At 41.4% G+C, this 21,492-nt stretch overlaps 1 protein-coding gene across 1 annotated transcript in view; it reads left to right on the plus strand.

Annotated features, from left to right (window-relative positions):
- LOC111143132 (serine/threonine-protein kinase TNNI3K) overlaps window positions 1-2,593 on the plus strand; it is a 312,262-nt gene extending 309,669 nt beyond the window's left edge. The window contains exon 25 of the mRNA XM_022496630.1: window positions 2,076-2,593. Coding sequence (XP_022352338.1) covers window positions 2,076-2,152 — 77 coding nt within the window. The 3' untranslated portion in view covers window positions 2,153-2,593. The remainder of the gene's footprint in view (window positions 1-2,075) is intronic.
- Window positions 2,594-21,492: the final 18,899 nt, after the last annotated feature.

Consider the following 21,492-nt stretch of genomic DNA (forward strand, 5'->3'; position numbering starts at 1 on the left):
AATGCAGAAGCTGGGTTTTCCCCCGCATGTGTGTACTGGGGTGGAAGAAAACATTAGGTATTTGGATGGAGCAAGAGCCTCAACAGACAAAGGAGACAGATTTACTGTCTCCCCCTAGGAACATCCCGCTGTATAAGAAAGAACCTTTAGGGGCACCTGGGTGGCTCAGTGGGTTAAAGCCTCTGCCTTCGGCTCAGGTCATGATCCCAGGGTCCTGGGATCAAGCCCCACATCGGGCTCTCTGCTTAGGGGGGAGCCTGCTTCCTCCTCTCTCTCTGCCTCCCTCTCTGCCTACTCATGATCTCTGTCTATCAAATAAATAAATAAAATCTTTAAAAATAGAAAAGAAAGAAAGAACCTTTAATTGCCCCCCATTTTCATCGCATAAGCTAGTTGCGGTAAAACAGCTACTTTAGGAACTGTTTCTTCTTCTCTGCCCCCAAAGAGCAGGACTAGAGAATGAAGAGAAGATTACACACCGAGCAATTCTTTCTGTACTTGAGGCTTTTCACCCTCAAGCAACAAAACGTGCAGATGTGATTCAGTCTTTTCCTAGAGCCTGTGGTCAAATTTCACTTGGGTCCCTCTTCAGCAGAACAGCCCCCCAAGTACCTGTCATCCAACTCTGGCAATGATGCATCAATAAAAAAGTCAGCACCCACGCCCCGCTGACTCTGCTGCCCATTCCAGAAAGAGACGCCCCACACTGAGGAACAAGCACCCCCAGTGAGATTTCCCCTGGAAGGGGAAGGGGTGTGGCATAGCCTCACATGCCGGTAAAACTGCATGTGGTACAGGAGAAAGCTGGTGATAAAAGGATCACGAGTTTATCAAAACATCTATCTGTGCCTGGAATGAAGGTGCAGTTTCAGGCTGGACAAGAGGAAATATTTTGCTTTAGGATGGAGATTTTATGTAAGTCCACCAAAATTAGGATTCAGTGATGTGTATCCTGACTCTGCCTCCCCTCTTCTCAGCTCCCCCCCCCCACACACACACCCTCCTCCTCCTCTCTGACCGGGGCCAGTCCCCCCACTGGAGGGGAGCTAGAGGAGGACACGTCAGCTGCAGCCCCCGACATGTCCGTTCAGGAGAGTATGTGTGCTGCCTAACAGATTAGCCAGAGAGCCTTCCTATGAAAATAAATAAACCTATCCAACTGCATATTGCTAGATGCCTTGACAAAAACGTAGATGGCTGAGTCGGTTCTGAAAACTCAGCTATCAAAGGGGAGCAGAAGCAACATTAGCTGTTGACAAATGTGCCCATTTTCACAGAAGCAATGAACGAGTGGCTTCCTTACTTGCAGTGGAAAAGGAACGGCTTCCCAGAACAAGTCCTGTGTCCTCTCGGCAGCGGCCTGGTCCTGAGCCACAGGTTGCTGTTCTCTGGACACAGCAGGGGCCCGCACTTCAATGAGCATCAAATACCACTGGTATTTGGGCCTAAGCTTTGAGGTCCACTTAAAAACCAGGCACTCAGGAAGGAAAAACAAAATCAAACCTAACCAAAGGCAACCTGCTATAGAGAGTGGCTCTTTCCTTCTGCCCTGTGCTTACCTCTACCTTCTTTTTATCACCGCCATTTGCCTAACACTCACGGTGTCACATACTGTAGGGATGGTCTCGCCTATGCTACCAACCTTAGGAATTAATGTCCTATTTACAAATAAAGACACCGAGGCCTACAAAGGTTAAGTGGACAAAAACCACAGAACCAGTAAGTCATGGAGCCAGGGTTTAAAGTCAGATTTGCCTGACACAGAAGCCCAGGCTTTTGGCCATAGCAATACACCACCTTCTTGAACTGACCCCCTTCTTGACTCCAGACGTGGCCAGCTTGGGTCCCAATCACACACCCCTCATTTGGGTTCCCCTGGTCTCAACTCTCTGCATTTTAAATTTTGCCTTTGTTTTACAACTGCTTGCCACCAACTCCTGCCCAGACCCTGAGCCCAGGAGCCAGGAGAAGCTGCCTGGCAGCTGTGAGGTGCACTGAGTGAGGCTGGTTAGGAAAAAAATGGCAAGACGGGCCACAAGCCAGTAAGTAACAGCTGAACTTCTATTCCATTGCAGGCTACGTGTCTGATCCCATGAGCCCGATGCATTTTCATTCTTGCCCGAATAGTGGCAGCTTTGAGGACAGCGGCTGACAGCATTCCGCGGATACCCAAGGAGAGTTTTCCCCCAAACTGACAGCAACAGTTCCAACCGTGGCAGGCTTGCTTCCAATTATAATATTTTTACCCTCTAAGGTTTCCTTAAATTGGCTTGTTTATTCTGGTCCTATTTAATTCTCTACCACAAGTTGGGCTTTGGATTTGTGGCTAAGCAGTGAAATGCAAAAGAAGCAAGACAGAATGTATCTAAAGAATTGGTTTGAATTTTGTAACTGAAAGAACAAATTTATATTGTTACTTAGAGATGGGGCCTAAGTCTGTGGTGGGCACTTAACAATTGTTATGTTTTCCTAGACTGAATTATCTAGACTTGAGTTTGAGAACTGTGGGTTTGATTTTTTTTAGAATATTGTTCATTTTCTTATGTTATTATGTTACCGCTAGTGTCCGGCTCTGTGATTAAAGATTGTTGGCACACAAAATGGATTCAGAAGTGTATCTCATTCCAACAAGACATCTTCTGAGTATACCTTCTTTAAGACATATCGGTAATGACCTTCAGATCAAGATGCTTGCAAAATACTGCACTTAGTTATTTAGCCTCCTTTCTGTATCATAGCAAGTGCTCTGTGCTTTATGTGGGCATCTTGTTGCCCAAGGTATACCTTCCAAGGTATCGTAGATGCTCTTGGTATAGGTATGACACTACCCTACAAATACAAACCCGTTGTTCATACCGGAGTCTAGCACAGTGCATGGGAAGGATATCTGAGGTACCAGTGGCCTGCAAAAAATGAGACATCTGGGGGCACCTGGCTGGCTCCATCCGTAAAGTCCATGACTCTTGATATCAGGATCAAGTGCACAGTGAGATGTTTAACAGCTTCCTGGCCTCTACTCCCAGATGCCAGTAACAGCTCCCTGAAAAAGCCACCAGACATTTCTAGATGTCCCTGGGGGGCACAAAACCGCCCCAGGTTGAGAACCACTGCTCCAAGCCATCAGAGGACAACTGGGGGCTTGAACAATAACAGAAGGAATATACAGCCTGGTTTTGACTGTATTTAGGCAAATCTGCTTTCTTCTCCTGAGTATCATGGGCTCATATACACATGGAACTAAATGGGAAAAGTGTTGATGGCTCCTTTCATGTCTGTGGTGAGCTCCTCCATCCTCCCCTCTCCTCCTACTGATTAGAGATTATGTCTCTTGAGGGCAGTTTCTATCAGAACATCAACCTCACCTCTAAAACCCTTCTGAGACTTATCTGATGACCTGTGGTTGCAAAGTTGAAAGTCCTCTGAACGGCTCGGGGAAAGCCAAGTGCCAGTCCAGTAGAAGTTAAAACCATGATACTTCCCCTTAGAGTCACTCCTTTTTAGCCTCCAGCCTCTTCATTTCCCCACCAAATTATTCTGGAATCATAGGTGCTCTTTCCTGCCTAGCAAGTTGCCAAAGGTCTTTCTGATAAGCAGGAACAAGGAGCCTCAAGTGGCCATCCAAGCATAAAGCCTTCTGGTAAGGGGCTGCCTAAAGACCACTCGTTTCTATGGTTCTTTCTCTAGTCCTCCACTCTGGCTACTTTAGGCAATGAACCAGCACCTAGCTGGAGTTCTTCAGACCTTAATCCTTTCATGAGCTGAGTTGAAATACTGTAGACAATTAAAAGAAATTAAAAATAAGTAAGTAAGTAAATAACCAGTTTTAACTAAAAGATTGACAGTAGGTGTAATGCTGATCGTATATATAATCAGGACAGCGCTGGGGGTAAACCAGGTGTCTTCCTGGATTCCCATGGAATGGAGGTCCTATCCAGAGAAAGGACAGTTTGTTTCTGAAATACCTCTTTTAGAAGGGGATTTTCTAGAACAAATGTGTGAAGCTCCCTTTCTTTGTTTCCTTTAATTAACCACCTCTTCTCTCTACAATGTATCTCTTTAGGTTACTGCTTCCCTCTGCCTCTTGTCTTGTCAAGGATCTGCAAATAATGAGACTAATGTGTCTTGATTCCTGAGAAGGGGAACCTTTTCACAGATGCCAACCAGTAGCTCGCAAACCCTTTTCATTATTGCACCTTTAATGGGACCCAAGGATCATCTTGGAGATTGTCTTGAGATCATGAGGTTGTGTGTGTGTGTCTATGTGTCTTTTCTCCTCGCTGAAAAATGTCTCACTAATTGCTTTCTTTTTCTGCTGATAAAAATGAACTTCTGTGATCATGTTTTCGCATGCTTAGCACATTAATTTTTTTCTATGTGCATGCAGCACCGAGCTCGCTTCGAAGATGTTCAATTAGCTATAATTGTAAGCCAAATTACAGCAGCACCAGGAGAGAGTTATTCCAACAGAGTGATTATTTGGGTTAAATTATTTCCAAAGCTGACATTTTGCTGGGACAGAGGGAAAAAATGGGTGCTGGTGGTAGGAAAAAAGTGCTAGAGAATCCATCTGAAATGAAGGACCTGATTCCTTCCTCTCCCTCTCTTGTTCCTTGTCTTAATTTCCTTTCCTTCTTCCTTCCTCCCTTCTCCTTCCTTCCTTCCTTCCTTGTCTCCCTCAAACGATAACCACTGGCTTTGGAGTTACTCAGACTTTCTACAGTAATTTTGTGACCATAGGCAAGTCAACCTATCTGAGCTCCAGTTTATTATCTGTAAGATGGTAATAATAACATTTCTCTTGAAGAGGTACTATAAGAATTACAAATAATATAAAGTTCATTGTATAGTTCCTGGCCCACAATAGCAGATACTGTACATGTTGTTGTTGTTTATTGTTACTGTTATATCACCATGCAACCAAAGAGCTATATGAGGAGAGGAGGGCATGAGAAGAGTGGAGATTTTTTTCTCTAATGTGAAAATTGGCATCATCGTCCCTAAAACCCCGCTTTTGTGAACAGTGAGCTTCTGAGCTTACACTTCTGAGGCATTTGAGCCAAGATCCAGCAACCTTAGGACTGGCTCATTTCGGGATGTCTTTTTATACTTGAAATCAGAAGAGAAATCGAATCCTTTAAATCAAATACAAGAGCCAAGAAGCATCCCCCAACAAGGGAGATGTTAAGCAGAAATTGCAAGAAAACCCACGTATTGAGCACCTATTATGTGGCAGGAACAGTTTCAGAGGATTTAAAATGCAATTATTGTCGCTTAGTTCTCCAAACAACTCCGGAAAGGGAGATTTTTTTTCTAGCTTGCTCAAGTAGATAATGAATCCAAGCTAGTATAGAATGGAACCAGGTTTCAAAACTAGGTTTGCCTGGCACTAGTACCCATGATCTGTTCACCACACAGGACTGCCTCTATTGTGTGGAGGAAAAGGAATAAAAATAGCCAGTGTTCACAATCCAGAATCATGGTAAGAGCCAACAAATCTGCTGTTCTGCAGTCCCGAGGAAAATTTGGGAATTAGCCCAGGAGAAGTCTCAGGGACTAGAAAAACAAACCTTTCCTGATTGCTGTGGCTCATTATTGCAAAGTAAAACCAAAAATATAATCATCATCATCTTCTCTGTTTTAATTATAGAAAAGAAGGGGCTGGAATAATCTCAAGGCTCAAAAAATACACATTGTTATTTTCTAGGCAGAATGAACCAGAAATGATTGACAGAAGCCAGACTCTCACCGTGATAAGCAGGAACAAAAAAGTTAGGAGGGCAAAGCACAGCAATTAGGGAAGCCAAGGAGTCTCATATTTTCCTCTCCTCATTAGCACACTGGGTAGGGAAAGCAAGGAGAGATAGTGGAACCATTACCAGTAGGATCTGAATGCCTCCTTCCTTCCTAGTTTTGTGGTGCGTGCAGTTACTCAAGCATGCAGACCAAAGAGCTCCTTCTGATCAGTTCCCTTCCATCTTTCAAGAGCCACGAGGGCAAAGAGGAGCCATTGGACACTGGCGATCCCTTCCCCAGGATCAGCTGAAGACTCAGCTGCCATAGTAACAGACTGTGGTCGGAGACTGTCAGCTCAATTAGCAGTGTATGCAAAACATGATGGAGAAGCAAAGTTCCTCTCCCTCCTTGGACATCCTACCTTTTATGAGGCTAACTAGAAATAAAAAGAGCAGGGGTTGCACATTTCTCCTCAGGCCAGAGATCCCAGGCAGCCCAGCAGCTGACCCAGTGGCAGGGTGCTAATTAAATTAGGCTTCTTGAATTAAAACACTGCCACGGGTGCCAAGACCCGCTGATGAGGACACGTCTCCAAAGCGCTCTCAGTCGAGCTTTATGTTTAATTAGTGAGATAAAAAGAATATTATCTCAAATATCTGTCTTTTAAGCAATGGGCTCATATGCAGAAGAAAGGTATCTTCGCCATCTTTTGCAGTTCACTAATTTCACTAACCTCCATATCTTCTTTTATCTCAACTAATCAGTAAATGGTAAGAGTCCAGCAAGACCATGAAATGCAATAAAAAATAATTTGAATACAGGTTTGCCCTTCAGTTTTCTACTCATAATAATTGATGGTCTACTTAACACCACTTCAAAAATTAATCCACAGTGAAGAATATCGGGTTCTTCTTTCAGGGCTTTTTTTTTTCCCCCCTTTCCAGAAACTCAAATTAGTCTAAGGGGAAAAAAAAATCAATGTCAAGATTGAGGATAATTTGAAGTAATCAGAATAAAAATGAATGGGACACTAGCTGACGTGTGTTTATCCTACACTAAGTAGGAGACGGTAGGAAGCAGAATAGCATCAAGCAGTTCTTGAGTGACAGCCCATGTCGGGATTACTAGAGGGTTTATTAAAATACAGATTTCTGGGCCTCAGTTGGAGGGTTTTAGACTCAGAAGGTTTGGAGTGGGGCCCAAGAATGTGCATTTCTGGCAAAACTCCCAGGAGTTGCTGCTGCTGCTGCTGGTCCTGGGACCACACTTTGAGAGGCGCTGGCAGAGTGGTTCAGGGTGTGAGCTTTTGAATCAGACTTGGGTTCTGGTTTTTGTTCTGTTGTTTTTTGACCCCTCATAATGGGACCTCTCGTGGGCCAGTTAGATCGTCTCTCTGATCCTCCAATTCCTCACGTGTAAAGTGGATATAAGTGATTCTTACCTCACAGAGAAGATTAAGAAAAACAGCACATGGAGAGCACATATCCCCATGCCAGGCACATGATAAATGTTCCATAACAATTGGCCATGCTTGATATAACATGACTGAGAGAGGAATCAAGCAAGCACCAAGGGCTAATCATTTATTTCCTGGATACCAATGAAAGGATCTTGGCTGGGAAAATTGAAGTGTTTATAAGACAGCCCTAAGTTCAGGTCAAAAAGGTAACAAAGAAGAAAGCAAGAATAACACAAAACGCACAATGTGGATAAAATTATAACCAGATTTGCAATGCAGTTAAATTAAACATAAACACTTAATTACGAGTGTCTCCGAGGACCAAGTCTCTCAAGTGCCATTTCAGATCTTCTTGGCCTCATCTATGCCATTTACCAGTGAGTCACCCACCATCGTAACAACCAAGTTCTTGTGGGAAATCTGACCACCCCATACCTCCTGTGGGACCAGGAGGCTCCTGACTGCCTCACACCTCCCGGATCACTGCTATGAAGCTCCCTCATTGCCTGGGGAGAGATGCCTTCTGTTCTCCAGGCCTTTGCAACTCAACTTGGCTATTAACTCACACTTGTGCTCCTGTGGAGGAAACCTTTGACCAATGGGAGATCAGAGTCAGGAAATACATTCTTCTCCTTTCTCCACCACAATCCCTTGTCCTGAGGCACAGTCCTTCTTAGTACGTCAGAAGACAACTCGGTGAGACTGACAATCAGTGACCCTTGGCACCCAGCAGTATCCAGCTCAATACCATACTGTAGAGCAGGCTCTCCCTCCTTTCCTCCACATTCCTGCTACTTGCCCCATTTCTGCTTCCAGGGATTGATTTACTCTAGAAGGAAGCAGCTTATGGGCTTTTGCCCAGGGTCTGCTTTCTGGTAAAACCAAACTATGACAGACAATATGCAAATGATTTGAATTTTGACCACTAGTTCCTCCTTAGTAAGGAGTGGTTTGTAGAAAGAAGGAATAGGTGGTTGAAGAATAATTCAATTAGTATAAGATTGAATTCACCAGTGACCGAGGGGTTCAGGAGATTGCCAGGCTAAGATCGCCCTTTTAGCCTGGTTTCTTTCAGCGCCACTTGAGTGTCCTGTTGTCCCTACTGTTAAAAGATAAAGTGAGGCATATTAAAAATGTCAAGAGTTTCTTTGAGGGAAAATCTATTCCAATAGGGCAGCACCAAACCAGAGATGGTTAGGAGCCCTCCACAGACAGAAAATGCGAGCAAGACTTTTATAGAAAAGACACTGAAGCAAAGCAAGGAAATTATTGGGTTGGCTACTGCTTTAAGCAGCTGCTTTATTTGGAAAAGCTTAGTTGGCTGTTTGTGATTGGTTGCTCTTAGGTTTTGATTTCTGAACCTTGAGACCCTGGATAGGCTTGGGTTTGGGTTTACTTACATAAGGTGCTGAGTATTAGAACCACGTCAGGCTCATGGCCTCTTTTTGTAATTAACCTAACACCGTTTTCACTCTGGTTCAGTCTGTTGTATGTGGGACGTTGTACTGAGCTGTGTGATCAGGCCCTTTGTAAGTACCCACCGGCAGCAAAAGGAGTCCCAGGACCTTACAGCCTGTTGCCTTAGATTACTGTAAGCTGATCTTTTTCCTCTTCCTTTTCGTTTCTTGTTCTTTTTCTCATTCCACAGATCTGCTTACTCATTTTCCTACTTTATTAGTATGTTTCTGTTTAGCCATCTCATCATCTCTGGTCTTTATTTTACTCCCTTGTGTTCAGTGTCTCTCTGCAAGTCGGAAGCAACTTTCTACCTGCCTTTCAGGAAGGTCTATCATTTGCATAAAAATGACTGGCTTCCTGGCATTACCAAGAGACACTAACTCCCAGACAAACTCCGTCTCTATGGTACTCCTCATTCTTATAGTGTAAGCCGGCTGGCCTCACAGCCAGGGAGGTCTAATGAACGAAATGCCTTTGTATTGCTTTGGTTTTTAACTCTTCAACACTGGTTAAATATGATCTTCATGTACCTTTTAGTACCAGTCCCAAAAGAATAAGGGAACAAACCCTCAGGTTTTGTCATCATAGAGCCCCACCTACTACAGTCTAGGTCCGCCCTGGTTTCAGTAATTGCCTGCCCATGCTTCAAACCAGGGTTCTTCTCGAAGAGAACAAGGAAACTGAATTAATTCATTAACAAGGGTCGGGCTGGATTGGAAAGGCACAAAATTAAAGGTAGAGAAGAGGACGAAAAGCAATAGCGTATGGACATAAGATTGTTAGTCTACTGCTCTGCAGAGCCCCAGATCTCTAAAAGTTTTTTTGGCTTCCACATATTCACCAAAAACCTTCCACTTTCTAGAATACAAAGTCAGTGCATTTGGGGGGGCAAATTCAACCGGTCAAATGTATGCAAAGCAAGCACATTTTTTAAAAATTCTAATAATTAAAATAATTGGCTAGCTAAGAAAAGACTGTCCTAGTTAATTGGTCTCTACTGAAGAAACATTAGGCTTTAGGGGAAATGCATGTTTAATAGAAGTAATAAGTTATTAATACAAATGGAAATTCTGCAAAACGTAAAATAGTGGTAGAGAATGTTCAAGCTGCTTGCTAAAGCTAAATCAGTTTGTTCCTTTTTCCCACCCTATCCATTAAGCTGTTAATTGATTTAAAATATTAATACAGCTCAAGAATCACAGAGAGACACCTCCTTATTTGCAATTTTCCTATCAAATGTCTTACTACTGAATCGAAAATGATCCTCCCTCATACCATAAGCACACACTGCAATCCATCAGAACCACAACAAACAGGAGTGTTTATGAATGTTCACAAATGTTGTTTATGTTTTTAGCCTGGTTAAAAACGGGTCCTCCCTTACCTCCTTATAACTTGAAACAATCTGCCGTAAAAGGCATGTTTCCTCTTTTTTGGTAGACTCCATGGAGTTCGTTTTTCCCGTGGTGCTAATTTGTAGTGTTTATTTGTAAACATAGCATTAATAACTATTAATATTTATTAATAGTTATTAATAGTTATAACTATTTATTTATTTATTAAATATTCAAATATTCAAATATTTATTTATTTAAGTATTTATTTATTTAAATATTTATTAATAGTTAACAACTATTAATGTTAATAGTTAATAACTAATAATATTAATAGCATTAATAACTATTAATAACATCTGAAGGGAGCCATTACTTGGGTCTCCCAGAAGAGGACTGGTTTTCTACACCCTCATGCAGGGGCTTGTCACCCTGCAAGGTCACTCAGGGATTTCATAGCCAGTGAATGATGTTTGCTATCCCGAGTTAGGGCTCCAACCCACGATACGTTTGGAGAACTAGGATAAACCATGAGTGGCCACAAAGAGTCCTCTTTTCCCACTCTGTTAAGGCCTGATGGGAGACAGGCACAACCTCTTCCTTCACACCCCCTTGCCTCTAGGCCTTACTCGAGTTTCCAGTCTCCTATATTTTTAACTTTTTATTTTAGATAATGGTCAGTTCACGGGAATTTGCAAAAATTGAGTACAGGGAGGTCCTGTGTAATCTTCACCTAGCTTCCTCCAGTGGAACATCTTATACTGAACTGTAGGACTGATTCAAAACCCAGAAATTGACATTGGCCTTCCCCCGTCTTTTTAGGGGCCTGGTACTCACTTTTAAATAAAGAGAGGCTGGAACCCTTATTCCACCAGCCTCAGGGGACAAACTAGAAGAGAGTGACAACAACTGACAAATGAGGTGTTCAGAAGATAAAATATGTAAATCCTTGCTTTTCTAAAGTTTCATACAACCTAGTTGTTTCCATGACTCACATCTGAACTCTTCCTTGGAGTTGAAATATGGGAAGAAATACCACCAAGATCATTACTATTTGAAATGCCACTAAACAGAGCACTACACTATTAAATACCAATAACCAATGCACTGCAATTTTAAAATCTCTTCCTAACCATTTTAAGACAGTTGCGTTAAACCATCATTTAAGAAGCTTTAGCTGTTGCAAAGTTTAGTCTCAACTGCTGGTGACTTCATAGTCAATCCAAACCATATTTGGGGGAACTTGTGCCTACGAATATTTGAAAAAATATTGGTGGTTATTAGGCACCTTTACTCTTACTTTATAATTAAATGATGTAATTACTTTGAAGACTCAATGCCTACAGTTTTCCTGCTACAGTACAAGTCGATCCTGCATAAAACTTCATTTTGGGGGCACTTGGGTGGCTCAGTTGGTTTAAGTGTCTGCCTTCAGCTTAGGTCAGGATCCTGGGATCCTGGAATTGAGCCCCACATCGGGCACCCTGCTCAGCAGAGAGCCTGCTTCTCCCTCCACTTCTGCCTGCTACTTTCTCCTCTCTCTTTGTCAAAGGAATAAATAAAATCTTAAAAAAAAAACAAAAAAACAAAAAACGTAGGGGCTCCTAGGTGGCCCAGTCGTTAAGCATCTGCCTTCAGCTCAGGTCATGATCCCAGGGTCCCCGCACTGGATCCCTGCTTCTCCCTCTCCCACTGCCCCTGTTTGTGTTCCTTCTCTCACTATGTCTCTCTCTGTGTCAAATAAATAAATAAAATCTTAAAAAAAAAAAAAAAACTTATTTTTTTATTTTACTGCTGAACTTGCAAGGACTAAGGAAACTCTTTTTTAAAAAGTAGACCAGGGGCGCCTGGGTGGCTCAGCCCATTAAGCACCTGCCTTCCGCTCAGATGATGATCCCAGGGTCCTGGGATCGAGCCCCACATTGGGCTCCCTGCTCAGTGGGGAGCCCGTTTCTCCCTCTCTGCTGCTCTCTCCTGCTCTCTCCTGCTCTGTAAATAAATAAAATCTTTAAAAAAAAAATTAAAAAGTAAGTTAAAACCATCAGTGATCTGGGTAAGCACAAGGGAGGAGGAAGTTTGCCCTGAGGGAGATGGAATATTAGAACTGATATCAGAGATTAAGCCTGGAGTCCACACGAGGGGAAAATTTATTGAAGACTGGCACATTAAACTGGATCCTGAGAGAATTATTCACAAATTAAGATTAACTCAATATTCACCAACAAATGAGAAACAGACCAATATGAATGAAAGTCAGCAGTAATAACAATCTGTAGATCCAGACTGCCAGGGATGCTCGCTATTAGAAGACTCTATTTCAGAATAGAAAATAACTACACATAAAATACTTAAATTTTTAAAACAAAATGACATGAATTAGGAAAAACTTAGCCAACAACATGCGATCATCGGAAATGAACAGGTAGATTTGGATTAAAGACTAAATACAACGTTAAGGACAAAATTGTAGAAAGCACAAACTCGGTGATGCATTAAGCATGAGATTAGATAAATAAATAAAAGAACTGGCAGGCAGCTCTGAAGAGACAATGCAGAATGCCACACTTAGGAACAGAAAAGTTGAAAAATTTCAGAGCTTTTGGCTCCTCCATAAAATAGGAATTAAAAGACCTGCCCTGTTTTCTTCTGTTTGCTACTAGGTTCTACTTCATGAGAACAATGCAAGATCTGTGTGATAATGGCCCGTGAGTGCAAATTATTACATACCAGCAAGGTATAATCCAGACTCCCTCTGTCTCTTTCTCTTTCCCTCAGGCTACGCTTCCCTGATTTCTTTTTCTCTTCATTGGTTTTCTTCAAACCATTCTCGTTTATACTGTACCCTGATTTCCCGGGACATAACTTTTGGGAGGCAGGGTGATCTGGCCCTTGCCCAATCCTTTAGGATCAGCTGAAGTACTTGTTCCTTCAGGTGTGGACTGGACAAGTGTGGAGCTCTTTATCATACTGATTAGAGGTGCTCAGAGTACTGGGGATCCGCTGGCTTGGGTGGCTCGGGGTGCACAACCATCTCACACGGAATCTCAGGAGATGCATAGGCTAGAAATGGCCATGAGTTCCCCTCTCTCGGTTGCAAGATGCCACTTAACATGCAATGGCTGACCAGAAGCTAACCCAGCCACAAATGCTCCCAGACTCAGGTTCACAGGTCTCACAGTTTGCAAAGGGAGGTTCCGACCTGAAAACAACAGCATCTAATGATTGAATGAGAAACATTCTCCTCTGGAAGGGGCCTCCGTGATGAAGGTGAGGACATTTATAAGCACCTTGGAGCGTCAGAGAGTAGAACTCAAATATTTCCTCCCAGATGACAGAGAAATGACCCCAGAATCATTCTTTTTTTAATTTTATTTTAATTCCAGTTAGTTAACCAAGAATATTTTATTAGTTTCCAGTGTACAATAGACTCCATACTTCCGTACATCACCTGGGCGGCTCACCACAACCAGCATTATTCTTGTAATTGTGGCAGTACTGTGTTTTGGAAGCCCTCATCTCCACGTGGAGGGCAGGTTATATGATGTTGCAGCTAAGACTTTGAAGCAGTGATTCTCTACCCTAGCTGCACGGGAAGCTTTAGAAAGGACTGGTCTTGGGTCCACTCCTTGGTGATGCTAATGGTCAGGGGGTGCAGCTGGGCATCCGGACTTTTTAAAGCTTCCCAGTAGATCCTAATGTGCAGCCCAAGCTAAGGACCTTTGAGAACAGGGGTCCTCACACTTCTGTGCACATCTGTTATCCCCTGCCTGGCAGGCTTTCTAGAACACAGTTTGAACTGCACATTCTCAAGAGTCTGGTCCCCAGTCCAGCAACATCAACATCGTATGGGGACTTGTTAGAAATGCAAACTCTCAGGTGCCCTGCAAACTGAATGGGAAACTCTAGCAAATTCTAATTTAATCAGCCCTTCAGGAGATTCTAATGCAAGATAAATGTTGAGAATTCCTAATGCAGATAGAACCATTTCTTTCTGGGTCCAATCCTAACCGGGCACTTCCTAGCTCTGTGACTTAAATATGTCAATTCACCTTTTTGTGTCTCAGTCTCAACATCTATAAAATGGGGCTAATAGTACCTTCCTCACAGCGTTATGAGGCTTAATGAGCAAAAGAATAAGAAGAGTAAAATAGTATAAAAGCAAAATGTGCAAAGCTGTATTAAACCTGTTAAATTAGGTTTCTGAAATCATATTGACAGACTACTTTTTCGAATCAGGAGTTATTCAGACTTGAAGTCTCTAGTGAAAAACCTTGACAACGTGTATTAATCACCTGTGGAGATTTTTTTAAAGTCCTGATGCGACTCTCACCCTCAGCGATTTAAAGAATTCCCTCAGGAGAATTCTTATGTGCGGCTAAAATGGAAAACCAGAGATTTAGATTTGAGTTTGTTAAGCCAATTTGTATATGCTTAGAAAGATGGTAATTTGCTGAATTCTACTGTGGAATTCTGTGCTAAGTAGGCAGCCACTAACATTATGACTAGTTCAGTGGGGAAAGTGCTCATTCTCAGAGACTTTCTTTAAATTAATTCACGACCTGTGTGTGTGTTGGGGGGGGGGGGTGTGTGTGCATTAAGAAAACTAGTATGTGGGATTTCTGCTGTCTCTAACTATAAACACTTGCATTGTCAGTAGGGGTTACAAACAGGTAATGGCAAACCTTAGAGACATCTATAATCCAAACAACCAAAATGTTTCACCTGCACTGCATCTGAAAACTTGCACTTCAGTGTCTGCAAAAGCAAGAACTAAGTCAGCGATCCTAAGAGCGAAACAAACAAAAACAACCCACCAAGTGTGAGAGAATGAATTTGATTAGAAATTAGGATTTTTGCTTCTCTAAAAAGAAAATCTGACAAGCAGCAGCAGTGTCAAGCGAAATAGGCTGTAGACCAAAAGCAGGAGTTCTAATCCTGTCTCCTCCCCTAACCCACGTGGAGCCCGTTCCTCATACCTCCTGGGCCACCGCTTTCTCAACCTGGTATCTACAAAGGAAATGGTAGAGTCTTGAATCTCCAGTGTCCCTATTACCTCCAAAGTTTTATGGAAATGTCATTTTCTCTTCAGTCAACAAATTCAGATGCTTCCTGTATCTTATCAACATCAACTAAATGTGGACTTAAAAGTTTTCAGGACCCGCTATAACAACATTATTTTGACCTGTTTTCATTCATGTAGTCATTCATCGACCAGGTATTTATTGAGCATGTGCCGTGTGCCAGACCATGTTCTTGGCACAGTGAGTTGAACGCGTGCCAGAACAGAGCACGTTTCGTCTCTCCTGGAGCTGACATTCTATTGCAGAACAAGTCAGCCCGTGTTACATGAAGTGTGACTGTCAGAACTCTCCAGCTTTTTCCTTCTTCACAGCATCTCATGGTTGCACCCTAACAGATGTACCAGAGAAGACGGTGAAGGAGGCGAAGGATGGCCTGAAAGACTGGCTAAGATTTAATAATAGTCTTAAAAAGAGAGAAAGAGGACGCCTTGGTGGCTCATTGATTAAGCGTCTGCCTTTGGCTCGAGTCGTGATCACAGGGACCTGGGATCAAGTCCCACGTGGCTCCCTGCTCAGTGGGGAGTCTTCTCCCTCTCCCCCTCCACCTGCTTGTGCTCTCTCTCTCTTTCACTCTGTCTCTCGAATAAATAAAATTATGAAAAAAGAGAGAGAGAGAGAGAAAGATTGTAATCATTCATTCCACCGAAGGGATTAAAGGGCAATTTGTTCCTCACACCAGTCCTTTCCAAACTTTTAAGATTAAGGAGTATTTTTGAAAACTAATATTTCTGTGGCATATGGGAAGTGAGGATTAGTCAACATAGTTTTCAGAACTACTTACCTGATTGCTTTTTGGCAAAGGTTACAAAATACAGACCCCAGGCCAAAGCTGGTACTTCACCTTTCTTCTGTAAATTAAGTTTTATTGGAACACAACCCACTCATTTAAATATTGTCTTTGGCTGCTTTTGCCCTAAAGTGGCAGGATTGACTAGTTGTGACTCTATGTCCCATAAAACCTAAAATGTGTGGTATCTGCTCCTTTATAGAAAGACTTTGCTGACCCCTGCCCTCTAACACGGAGTTGCTCTTTGAGTACCACTGTTGACTGCCTGTGTTCTTGGACATACTCCAAGGGCTCACTTCCTTCTCTGGAAACAGCCAGATGCTATGCTAGGACTTTTATTTTTTCCTTGTAGCAACCCCAAGCTGCATGACCCACTCATTTATTTTTCCGACAGGTGACCACTTTAGTAGTATGTAGCCAAAACAAACTTCATACATTAATCAAAATTCTAGCAACTCATTTATGACAGCTGCCATGCCTTGCAGCTTGAGAAACAGCAGCCACAGGCTATTCACCTGGTCCATTACACCAGTGCTTTTCAAATATTTTTGCTCACATAACACCGAGTGAGCATTAAAAAGCTGTCAGAATCCCCATACACATTTTTTTCATTGACATCTACAAATTTTCATGTAAGTTTAAATAGTAGTTACAGATGTAATTTGTAGCATGTTATAAAATGGGATGTTTTAAGATAAAACAGTTCCATCTCCTTCCTAACTGTGTCCAAAGAAATCAAAATGCTATCACAACTTCGTATTAGATTTATCCATGTACTGGATCCTGTGGGGTGCCAACACATTACCCCCTTCGGAGTCAACGCATTGATTCCCCAGCCGCCTGGGGTGGGGTCTGCTGCAGGCTCTTGTCTGAGTCTCTTTAGGGGAGGTGCTTTTGACTGAAGAGAGCAACCTAGTCAAAGGTTGGGTAGGCTCTCTCCTGGGGAAACAGCCAACATCAGGGACTGGCCCACTGTGGGAAGTCAGAGACCTGGCCCCTCTGCCCTAGGAGCTGCTCCCGAGCTCCCCAAGTGATGGGCTACAGACTTAGAGGTAATGGCATCAAGGCCCATCTTCTCTCCCTACCCATTCAGTTTCCCTCACTCTCCCATAGTATTATTCCCAAGACCACACATCCCAGTAAACTTTCTGTATATAGACCCCTGTTCTAGGTTTCTTAAGGAACTTGACCTAAGATAGCCATTTTCAAAAGTACATGACTGAGTTCTTCTTTAGCATTAGGAAATCTCACGTTATTTTTTTAATTTCCATTCCACTTTACCCCCGATTTTTATCTGACTATAGTGTATTTGTATGTTTGAAAGTTTTTTTTTTAATTGCCTTTTCATACTTCTCTGTAACTAAATTGTTATATAAAGTAAAATTTGGGGCACCTGGATGTCTCAGCTGGTTAAGCATCTGCTCAAGTCATGCCCCCAGGGTCCTGAGATCAAGTCTAGCATCGGGATCCCTGCTCAGTGGGGAGCCTGCTTCTCCCTCTCCCTTTGCCTCTCTCCATGCTTGTGCTTGCTTTCTCTCTCTCCCTCTCTCTGTCAAATGAATAAATATAATCTCTAAAAATTTTAATAAAAAATAAAATTTAATTTAAACTTTTTTTAAAATTTTCAGTGTAATAAACACACAGTGTTATATTAATTTCAGGTATATAATAGAGTGATTCAACAACTCTATACATTACCCAGTGCTCATCATAAGTCTACTCTTAATCCTGTCAGCTATTTCTCCCATTCCCCTACCCCACCTCCCTTCTGGTAACCATCAGTTTGTTCTCCACAGTTAAGAGTCTGGTTTTTTTGTTGATTTAAAGTTTTCTTATGAACATAAGTTTCTATATATAAAATTTCTTCTGGACTAAGCTATTATTACAACAATGAGTAATATGCATTTGACCAAAACAACATACATGTATTATAAGTTTTGATAACCGTTATCCATAAAAAGCAAGAGCAGAAATGCATCTCTTAAGAGGGTGACTTCTATTTTTAATTAGTTTGTATATGTATGAACAAATATTATTTACTGCTAAATGAGAGTGTTGAACATCAGTTCTCTTCCATCTTGTTTTATTTGTAATGATGTACAAAGGTAGTATTTACGCGTGTCACATAAGTAAATCGATGGGAATAGAAGTGGTTTGGTGTATTGTACTGCAGTGTCATCTCTGACCTCCTTGTGAGTGATTTACCAAAAGGCACACACTGATAAAATACCAAAAATTATTTTACTACCTTATCAGCTGGCAACTCAATTAAGTCCTCCTTCAGTTTTCTTGAAAACAAAGAATTGAAAACCACTTGACTTGCAGGAGGATTTGTTAACCAGTCATCGAGGTCATTCCTGTGCTCCATACCTACATCATATTTCACATTGTTCATCATGTGTGACATCTCGGAGGAAACAAAGTAAGTCGGTAAATGAAGAGTTGACACCTATTATTAAGAGAGAAAGAGAGACTGGCAAAAGGGAGGACCTTGAGTGCAACTAGTTTCAGGTCCATTTCATGACATAAGTGCATATGATGGTTGAACACCTGCAAAGTAGCTTTGCTAGTGAATCCCTTGAAAAGCTTCATTTCCCCTCAGGGATACACCCACACCAGCTTGAAGATCGCTACATCACCTTAGTACCAAGCTCCTGAACAAGTACGAGATTTCTCCTACACTTTTTTCCTTAACATAACCTTAGTTATAAGTAGATATTTAATAAAGACCAGGAAGGATCTGACAAAGGAGGTAGAGAGCTTGTTCTTAAATAGACTTTGACACAAGACTCTCTGTCCCAGGAATCTTCTGTGTACTCTATTTTCCCTATGAAAAATGGGGGCATCACATCATCACAAAGTATTATAAGGGTTGCACAGATTATAAAACAATATAAGACTTCTGGAAGGAATTTCAAAAGGAATGTGTATTCTCAATACCCAGCATTTTATCTGACAGAATTTATATTACCTGTCATAGTTTTCCTATCATAGGGCATGGTATCAGGAGGAAGGAAAAAACAAAGAACAAAAAAAGAAGGGTGGGCTTGAGAGTGACTTTGAAGGAATTCTAGCTATATTTATTCCCTGTTCCCTTGTACCTCTTGCTGCTGACCATGTTGACAGGGAGATTTTTTTAAATGACAGAATCAGGTACTTATAGAGGACTAGAAGGAAATATTGCCCAAGGTCAGAAGTGGCCTTTCGTGGGCTGTCCTTGAATCTAGTAGAATATTTCACTTATTAGATGAATCTTTAAGACTTTCTTTTCTTTTCCCAAGCAATCATTTTCCAAGGGCAATAATTATGGCAAAATTACTGATTTAGAAGTATGATGGAACTCAACTTTAAATTTATAACACAAGAATTTATAAAACCACAGAAAAGGCTCAACTTAAAAAGATTTTTACAGGGGCACCTGGGCAGCTCAGTTGGTTAAATATCTACCTTTGGCTCAGGTCATGATCCCAGGGTCCTGGGATCAAGCCCCTCATGAGTCTCCTTGCTCGGTGGAGAGTACTTCTCTCCCTCTCCCTGCTTATTTTCTTTCTCTCTCTCTCTCAACTAAATAACATCTTTCAAATAAATAAATAAATAAACAAATTTCAAATAGCCTAATTCTGCCTACCTTTACTTTAGTTGTCTAGTTTTCCCTTGAACTATTTAAATAATTTACCTTATTCTTTGATTGGCTGTAAATATAACTCCCTTCTTTCTGATACAGTATATATTAATGAGATTTGTTATTTCCCTTTCTAAACCACCCCAATGCACCTTTTTTTTTTTTTAAGATTTTATTTATTTATTTATTTATTTGACAGAGAGAGAAAGCAAGAGCACAAGCAGGGGGAGCAGTAGAGGGAAAGGGAGATGCAGGCTCCCCACTGAGCAGAGAGCCAAATGTGGGGCTTGATCCCAGTATCCCAGTATCATGACCTGAGCTGAAGGCAGACGCTTAACCAACTGAGCCATCCAGGCACCCCTAAATGCATCTTTTAAAAGAAGTTTCCTTCCTTACACCTGTGGCCAGGTATAAGAGGTACAAGAGAACTGGGAATATATAGCTGGAATCTCTTGAAGTCACTCTTAAACTCACCCTCCCTTCCTTTCTTTGCAAGTCTTTTCCTTCCTCCTACCAGTAGATGAAAACATTTAGAAGTGCACATATAGTATCTTGCTATGTATTTACGATACCTCTTCCTAGAAGATAATGTGTGAAATGAAGAACATCAGAGTTTGGGGTCTGAAGACCTGAGACTGAACATGATTTTAGACAAACCACTTAACTTTATTGAGCTTTTATTTACTTGTTTAGGAAATGGTAATAACTTTCCTCTGACATTACCCCACGTATGGGAAAGACATGTATGAATGCAGACATGTTTTCAGACAGTCAATATAAACAACCCAATGAAACAAATTTTCTCTGCTTTATAGAGTTTAAATTCATAAAGAAAGGGCAAAGAAGATATCTCAAAGTCTGGTCTTATTTTTAAAGAATCATTCACATGTCTTATTTGTAAATGTATAGCTTTTTTATGCTTTTAATAATGAAACTAGAGGGGAAAATCAGTTCAGCTGAACATACAAATAGTTTTATCAACATAGTATTTGCAGAGAAAGAAATTCATTTAATCGAAATATCACAACACTGAATTTCACACTTAAACCCACATGCAGATTGTAGGATTATGTTACAGAATGTTTTGATCGAATGTGTTAAATATAAAAATAATTCAATGCAATTTCCATTTAGCACATTGTACAAAAGCCATTCTTCAATAGAATTAACAAGTTTACAATCTTTCTTATAAGGTGCTATGTATTCAAAGTGCTCTGTAGCATTGAGGTTGAGATTAGGAAACAAACACTGGAGAGTTCCTCAGTAATGCAGCTCAGTAATAAATGAAATCGGATATACTGTAGATGAAACCCACTCATTAATCCTAAGACAGACCATGGCGATCTGTGGTGCGCTGTGAGAGGCACTCATCCTTGGTGGGGGGTGGGGCTGGAAGATGTCATAAACACATCATTACGGTCATAATAAAAATAAGCTTCAAGTTGAATCCATCACTTTTATAGTGAGTACCCTTTCCTAGAGAAAAGGAGAAAAACAGAGGCACAGAAAACAAAAGAGGCAGAGAAAGTTCACAATGCTTCTGCAGTCCATTTTCCTCCTGAGATTAATCCTCAGTACAATCCAGAGTCCACAACAGCAGTTCCAGACTTTAGAGTCCATGAGAATTACCTGGAGGGTTTATTAAACACCCACTGCGAGGCCCCAGCCACAGCGTTTCCAATTTAATAGGTGTGAGAGGAGGGCGGGAATTAGTATTTTTGGAACAGTTCCAGGTGATGCTGATATCCTCATCAAGGGACCACATTTTTGAGAACCACAGGTCCGTTATATCTTTGATCAAGGGCTCCTTTATTAAAATGAAACATACCTAGAAAGTAGGGCAGTCTGCATAGATTGTATGATTTAAGGCACCAGTCCTCAATTTTAGCTACATAATAGTAGTAGTAGAATAGAATAGTAGTAGAGTAGAATCAACTGAATTAAAAACAAAGACAAAAACAAAAAACAAAACCCAAAAAACAAAACACCTGATGCCTACACCCATCTAAAAGTAATTA

Source organism: Enhydra lutris, unplaced genomic scaffold, assembly GCF_002288905.1.
Source record: "Enhydra lutris kenyoni isolate GAN:26980312 unplaced genomic scaffold, ASM228890v2 scaffoldscaffold9, whole genome shotgun sequence".
NCBI classification, from domain to species: Eukaryota; Metazoa; Chordata; class Mammalia; order Carnivora; family Mustelidae; genus Enhydra; species Enhydra lutris.